General features: G+C 38.8%; 1 protein-coding gene across 1 annotated transcript in view; it reads right to left on the bottom strand.

Moving 5' to 3' along the window:
• Positions 1-2,570: 2,570 nt before the first annotated feature.
• LOC107097115 (interferon-induced protein with tetratricopeptide repeats 2-like) overlaps positions 2,571-7,994 on the bottom strand; it is a 7,618-nt gene continuing 2,194 nt past the window's right edge. Inside the window, exon 2 of the mRNA XM_015394129.1 lies at positions 2,571-3,914. Within this exon, the coding sequence (XP_015249615.1) occupies positions 2,612-3,914 (1,303 nt within the window). The 3' untranslated portion in view covers positions 2,571-2,611. The remainder of the gene's footprint in view (positions 3,915-7,994) is intronic.

The following is a 7,994-nucleotide window of genomic DNA, read 5'->3' as shown; positions in this document are numbered from 1 at the left end:
ATATACATATGTATATTATTTTTGCTCCGTGCTTGGTGTTACGCTTAGAACTGAATGTGCCAGTAATGGAGCTGTGACATCCAGTTTGTAAAACCGAGTAAACATGTAAGATGACGCCCAGCTTGCTGCCGCACAAATCTCTTGCAGGGATACTCCTCTGAGTAGAGCCCATGGAGAAGAGCTTAAGCCCCTAGTAGAGTGGGCACGCAGGCCCTCTGGAGGCTGATGTCCTTATGAACTATGGGCCAAAGAAATTGCATCAGTTATCCAATGTGCAAGCCGCTGTTTGGAAACAGCTTTTCCATAGTGATTTTTAGCCCAGGAGACAAATAACTGGTCACTCTTAATGACCTTCACATAAATCTGTAAAGCGCGCCCAGGACAGAGACTGTGTAGCCTTTCCTGTTCCTGTGATGAAAAAGGGGGAGGATGGAAGGCCATCAACTCAGTGGGAGAATATGACCCCAACACTTTAGGCTCAAAAGCTGGGCTGGGAAGCAAAACCACTCTGGTCCCATCTAAAGAAAATTTCATGCAAGATGGATGCACTGATAAAGCGTGAATTTCGCCCGTGCGCTTTGCAGAGACCAGTGCTTTTATAGCGCTGTTTTTAGAGCTACTACAATGTAATTGTATCTTTGTGTGAGTTTTTCAGATTGAAAATGTATATGTTAATTGCATAATATATAAGCATAATAATACAAATGTGCCAAAAGTGCTAAATTGATGATGTAATATAAATCTATTGATTACATTGTCATGGTTTACTTATTGCATATAAATTTCAAGACTGAATTAAGTACATGTCTGTTAATACTATCGTATTTGTCTATTTGCTAATTGTGAATGATGCTATATACTTTGCTGCTGTGTCTGTGCATTAGCCTTTAAATCTGACATAGATTGACAATAGAGCTAATTTACTGAACCATTTAAATAACTTCACAGAGCTTCAGTTTCTACACTAACAAAGTCAAATAATTTTGCAAAATAACAGGCACACACAAACACATACACTATCCAGTGACTGAATACCTTTAATAATGTAACTTACACATGTAGTGTTAATTCACATTCAAATATACATATATATACCTTTATTTGTCAATATAACATGCAATATAGTTCAGCATGACTTTTTCAAATGAGAAATATAAAATTTGCCCCTTTCTTAAAGCAAATGTACATGGTCAAATTCTACTATTTAAGAGGACATTCCATTTTGGAATTAATTATGTTTTTTTTTCTTATACCTAACTTGTGATGAAGATGTGTGATGAAGATGCAGCAAACCGGTGGAACTTACATTTAAATGCAAACGTTTCCTACACCATCAAGTCACTGTTACACCTGCTGCCAAATTTCAGTGAGCCTCACTATTTAAGGGCTGAATGCTCTATTTGTCCTGCTTAATGTGGCAGACCCTCGACGGGAACCAGCAAACAGAGGGTTAGTGCTTAGGGGCCGGTTTGGGATTGGGACTACAAGTGCCGCAGAAGCCTGTTAATTATTCTCACATCCGACTTTGGTCTAAATCTAAAACATGCAAGGCAATGGTACTTGAGGACCAGGATTGAGAACCACTGCTTTAAAGTACTAAAGAGGAGAAGCCATTAAAGTGCAGACAGAGAGCTTTAAACAGGCAAGAAAAAAGTGGACACAAAAACGGCTCAAGCCTGTAAAAGTATTAGGTTTCAACTATCATCCTCTTGTGCCTAATATATCAACAACCATCTTCAAGATGTTTCATCACTGAGTCTTCGCTCAATATTATATTCTGCGGATTTCTACTATTTTTCTCAATTTCTATGAACTTTCTTCAGATTTTATTTTTCAACATTTTCAATCATGTTTTTTCTCAATAACAGATTATTTACTGGTTTATTTGACAGGGATTTCAGTTATAATATAAAATTATATTGAATTATGAGTTACAGAAAATGATTATTGTATTTTAACATTTTAAATAAATAATTTATAAGCTTTGAAAAAAAAGAACCTGCAGTAAACCTTTTAATTATATTCTCATTAATTGACCTTAGAATTCAAAAGGCCTGAGTATGAACACTGCAGAACTACATCTGGCTGCAGATCTACCTGTAGGTTGTGATTTCCTTAATAACCTCTGCCAAGAAAGTTATCTTTTAAGGAGAGTTTGTGTGTCTTTGTGTGTGAGGATTATTTGAAGAGTTATAGACGGATTTGAATTGAATCTTTATCAGAGGTGTCCCTCATGCCAAGTAACAATCTGTCAAAGGTTGGTGATGATCCACATTATAATCTGGATACAGGATTTTTTTTTTAAAGATTCGCCAACATTGTGGGGGTTTTGGTGGAACAGCAGTTCCCCACTAAACCAGAGAGTGACAGCAGTGACTATTGACAGCCTCAGCGTTGGAATCAAAATGTCCAGAGGTATTTTACTGAGAAAAAAAATTGTTGTTTTTTAGCAGGATCAATTGCAAGCTTGAGAACATATTTTATGGAAAAATTCCTTTAAAATTGCCAATGATCCAGGTCCTATTCAAGTTTTAGCTGTATGTGTAAGTCACAAATTGGTTCAAAATGTGCTGCTTGCAGAGGTCTGCGCTCTCAGATACTTTTCTAGAATTCACTGATTCTGTGTTTCAGGCTGATTTTCCAGGCCAGTCAGAAGCTTTTTGATCCGTTCACAAATTTCATGGTCTTTGATTCTGTACAAGGTCTTCTTTAGCTCTGTGACGCTTGTCTCGCGATACTTGGATTCTATTGGGATCTCTGCTGCCATCATGTGGTACTTTATAGAACCGCGACTATCCTTCTTATTGAAGAATGAATATTTTGCATAAGAATTGTAAAGCATCTGTTTTTTTGCTAAATCCAGGTCTTTTCTATCCAGTAGCTCTTTATAAATCTTATTAGCTTCCGGCTTGCCTGCCTTTGCTAATAACTTTGCTAAATTTATTTTATCTCTAGGATTAGATTCACCATAAGAATCAATCACTTCCCTCTGAAGTTTGATTGCTCTATTGATTTCTCTGTCTGGAGGATTGTAGTCTGAAAAAAGGATCTTTATCGTCAAACAGGAGGCAACAAATCTCTTTAAATAACGTGAGCCAGGATGTCTCTTCAGGGCTTCTTCAGCTAATTCAAGTTCTGCATCTTTAGATATATATTTCCTGTAAAGACGCAGTAATGGTCTCATTCCATTGTAACTGCTTGGAGACCTCTTTAGTACCCTTTCAGCCAATGCTTGAGCTTCATTCTGGATTTGTTCTCCTTTTGCAGCTCGTGCCTCCAGATAAAGAGCAGCAACATATAAGTTTTCTGGATCTCCTTCTGTAGCAGATTTCATTCTCTCAAAGACGTCAGAAGTCATGTCTTTCATGTTTCTTTTGTGGGCTTCTGCCTTTAATATGGCCCAGCTGCTCTGCCATTCTTTGATTGGCTGCATTTCTATGGCTCTCTGGAAGAGCTCGGCAGCCTTCTCTTTGTCAAACCTCATCAGGGTCCAGGCCTTCTCAGCACAGACCTCTGGGTGGAGCTCTTCTTTAAGTGGAGCCGGGTATTTACTCATCAGAGCTTCAGCTTTTGATAAGTAATCCTGACTCCTCTCATCTTCACCCATAAGATGGTGCAGCCAAGCCAGATTCCCAAAGTTCACCATCAACCAGGGACCTTCATCTGAGTTTTTAAGAAGCTGGAAGGTCTCAGTGGCTCGTCTGAAGAACTTCAGGGCCTCTTCAGAGGAGCCCAGCTTATACTGGAGGAATCCCCTCAGGTTGTAGATGTGACCCAGCCAGACGTTTCCCTCCTCTGTGCCGATGTCCTCCACAATACTCTGTATAACAGTAAGTCTGTGACTTCCAGGATCGAGGTTCCAAGTGAAATTGCACTGCAGTGCCTCCAGTTTGTTCTCCAGACTCTGAGCAGAACTGATGAGAAAATAAAGATGACAGATATTAACCTGCAGCAGCAGAAATGTCACATATTGTGGGTAACAAGAAAAGAAATGTAGTAAATACATTAGTTTCATTGTTCCTGGAACATCCAGGCTTTTATTTAATGTAGCTCTTGGTTATTTCTGTCATTTCCAGCATCTGAAGCTCTGATCCTATGAGAAGGTCTGTCCTGCTCCAGGTTTTTAGTCACATGGTTTTATGATTAGAAGATTTTCTGTACAATCCGCTGATGTCATGATATTTGAAATCAGCAATCAGGTAAAATTGTGCTTTGGCTGAAAAGTCTTTTGGAATCAAAACAAAGCTTGATACTGATTGTAAAATGTTCCAGAGATTAAAAAAATAATCCTCAGCTCTAGACTAGAGACTGACATTTTTTCGGGAATCCCACGGGTCACGGGATTCCCGTGGGATGGGAGTCAGTATTAGTAACGATCACGTGATTGGGACGGTACAGGATTAAACATTAACGGGAGCAGACGGGAGCGGGAGCAAACCAATAATAACTAAAGAAAAACTAGGATCGATGCCAAAAAAATAAAATAAAATAGAAAGAAAAAAAAATCCAGCACTGGCGCGCCACCGCCATTTTGTAGTTTTTTTCCTTGAAGCCTACACTATAATGCGAGTCAAAAAAACTACACGACCCAAAAACCAACAGTGCTTCCGCTCTGAGTTTTTCCACTCGCGCTCAAAAAAAAAAAACAAGAATGGGAGTGGTGCAGGAGCGGGACTTATTCTGAATGGGAGCGGGATGGGAGTGGGAGTAACTTCACCAGGAGTGGGACGGGACAGGATTTAGATTTCTACTCTGGCCCGGGATCGGGACGGGACACAATTTTTTTCTGTGGGAGTGGGACGGGACAGGAGTGAAAATCCACTCCCGTGTCAGTCTCTACTCTAGACTCATGTTGAAAGCAAAATAATTAAAGTTTTCTGGGTATTTCATTTGACAAACCAACACATAGTGGAACAAAGCTGTAAGAAGAAGGAGGTTTTTCATCTTCTAGGTTTCAGTCTAAACCAGGAGAAACAGCAAACAGGTGAAAGAAGGAGCTCTGGCCCTCATGGAAAAACTTATAAACTAATCTTCAAAAGAATTTAGTGTATTATAAGACATCCAAATATATTTTCATCCAAACAACATGTTTATATAATGTTCAAAGTGATTTATGTGCTCAAACTTTCTTCTGCGTGTGCCTTCAGGACCATCAAACATTCTGATGAACAAATGTAAATAGCAACTGCTAAGCGACTTATGAAACCTGAAAGCAGGTCCAGCTGTTTCATCTTTAATTAGTGTGTTTCAAAGGCAGGTGTAGGAGCAGAAAAAGACAACATTTCCTATAGATGTTTTTGTTAACTGTTGGATTTGGCTCCTAGTTTCAGGGGTTCCTGCATTTTTAAATGGCAGCATTTTCTTTGTATTTGTTTTTTCTGCTGTTTAGAAGTTTGCATAATACATGTGTTTGCTGTTCTTCTTGCACAATGCTGTGTGTTTGCACATGTCTACCAGCACAATTTTTACTTTTATTTGTAGCATGTATACTCATGTTACATGCAATGTACATTATTTATTGTTATAATTGACTTTTAAATCATTTTAAATGTTTCTTCCATGTTCATTGGTAAGAACTTTATCGTTCTTTGCAGACACTCAAATTCTGGTTGTATCACACATTATTTTTTTATATCAATGGAGCAGAATCAGTTCACTTGCCATTTTTGTCCTTCACCCACAACACAATCACTTATTGCAAATGCTTTTGTTCCCCCACCCACTTACTTTAGACCCTTTTTTTGTGAACTCAGGATCTTTATGTAGTGGGTACTAACAATTACTAAAAACTAATCATGCCATCCCTGTGGTGGCACCATCATCATGTGGGGATGCTATTCTTAAGCAAGAACAGAGGAGCTGCTCAGAGTTGATGAGAAGATGGATGGATAGACGGACGGATGGATGGATGGATGGATGGATGGATGGATGGACGGACGGACGGACGGACGGACGGATGGCGCTAGCCATTTAACAGTCTTTCACTATAAACGCCAAACAAAGACCTCTCTTAATTAACTTCCAGGCCCTTTGTAAGACACAGCAAGTTTATTTATGTAGCACATTTCTGTCCAATGCAAAAGAAAGCTGCATTTTCGTGGCAATACAAATAATCAAAGAGAAAAAAAACAAATAATCAAAAGAAGTGTTTATATGCAAAAGATAAAATTAAATATACTTTATGTAACCCAAAAGGATTACTGTTTCTGCAAATTTGACGTCAAGCATGTCCACATTGAACGGGTCCAATCTAGAAAACAATCAAAGCGTTATATTCCAGGTGGGTTTTGCGGATAATCAGAAGTGTCCAGCATTAAGCTCAACTCTGAAAACAATAGCGACCTCACATCAGGCGACGAAGGTAAAAAAAAAAAATAGAGTAAATGAAAAATCCTTGTTTTCTACACACTCGAGCTACAAGAATAAGAAGAGTGAGGGCTGCAGTTCTGTGGTTGGGCTACAGGTGGCAGCATGGAAATGTCTCTCAAAATAGTGAATGCAAAAGCAACAAAGATATAAGAAACTGCCCCAATTTCATCTTATTTTATTGTCCTAATTAAAAAGGATTTTCTATCTACAGCAGCATCTGTAAATTCAGATGAGTTTTTAGAAGTTGTACAGATGTTGAGGATGTTTGGTTTTGATAACAGTTAATAATTCTATTCATTAAATGAATCCATCTTTTATTAAAGTTTACCTATAAAATATGTGTATTAGTTAATAAAGTACTTGTTTTTATATTTATTTTCTTTTATGAAAAAGTTTAGCGGACCTCAGTAGTTTCTAAACTCTTGCTACGGTCCTGCACACACCTAATGTGCATTAATACTGCTGCATGAACAGTTGAATCAATATGTGCTGTTGAGTTTAACCTTTGCACCCTGCAGGGATAAATGATTATATAAAGGCTACTTTAACAGATGCCAGGAAACATTTAATTTGACGCACATTTGAGAGTTTTCAGTTATGACTTTATTTGTGACAAACTGTGATAACTTTTCATAACAATTCTAACTTTCACAAAATGATTCATAAAGCTTATTTGAAGTGATATTTGTTGGTGAGGTGTTTCTCTCCTCAGTAAATGTATAAAATGCATATGCAGAAGTCATGTCCTGTTCTCCATGCCGACCACAATTTGGTGCTGCACCTGCTGCATGAGCGGGAAACAGGTCCTCACTTTCTGTGGAAGGCCTCATAAACCACTCACACTCATACCTAATTGCTTTCAGATGGGGCTAAATATGGCCGACCCTCTGGAGGTTTACGCAAATGAAGTGAGAAGTAGGTAGGGCGAGGCAGTAGCCACTTATTGGGAAAGCTGTGCAGCTGCCATCAACACCTTTGTTTATAGATGTTGGAGATCGGCCTGTTTTCCAGTGTAGTCCTGTTTCTCTGACTGTGACTGACTGGATGTGCTCTCTTTATCCTCTGACATGGGAGTTGGCTCAGAGCTCATCTGCCTGGCTGTGTGTTTCCTGGATGAAGCCGCCTTTTACAATTTCCTTTTGTATCTCTGGTTCCGTCTCCTTGAAACTCAGTCAGCGAAGGCAAAAATATACAAAGGCTTAAAATGGAAAAAAAATTAGTGTGCCTCATCAGGCTAAAGTAGAAGAACAATTTGACGTAGCTTTGGAGTCAGTGGGTCACATTACCTGGAAGCTATTGAAGAAAAGTCCCAACTTTTGCCTTTAAACATATCTTAAAAATTTAAAATAGCATAAAATTGCATAAAAGCAAGTGTGCCTTACATATGTATGTTATCTATTGGCATGATTTTATATTAGTTTGGTCTTAGCTGGTCCAAAGATAAGGAATTTATTGATTTATGTTTCCTAAGAGTTCTTGGTTTGTTGACGTCCCTAAATGCACCACCGCGTGTTATGCTGCGTTTACACCGGGGGCAGCTGGCGCGACAGAAGCAGCGAGTTTACATGCAAAGTCAATGGTTGACGCGCGTCAAGGCGCAGCAAAAGGTCCCGCGGCGCGTTTCG

The sequence above is a fragment of the Cyprinodon variegatus genome, unplaced genomic scaffold (assembly GCF_000732505.1).
Source record: "Cyprinodon variegatus isolate N-32 unplaced genomic scaffold, C_variegatus-1.0 Scaffold673, whole genome shotgun sequence".
Taxonomy (NCBI): Eukaryota; Metazoa; Chordata; class Actinopteri; order Cyprinodontiformes; family Cyprinodontidae; genus Cyprinodon; species Cyprinodon variegatus.
This window is presented reverse-complemented; position numbering and strand designations above follow the sequence as displayed.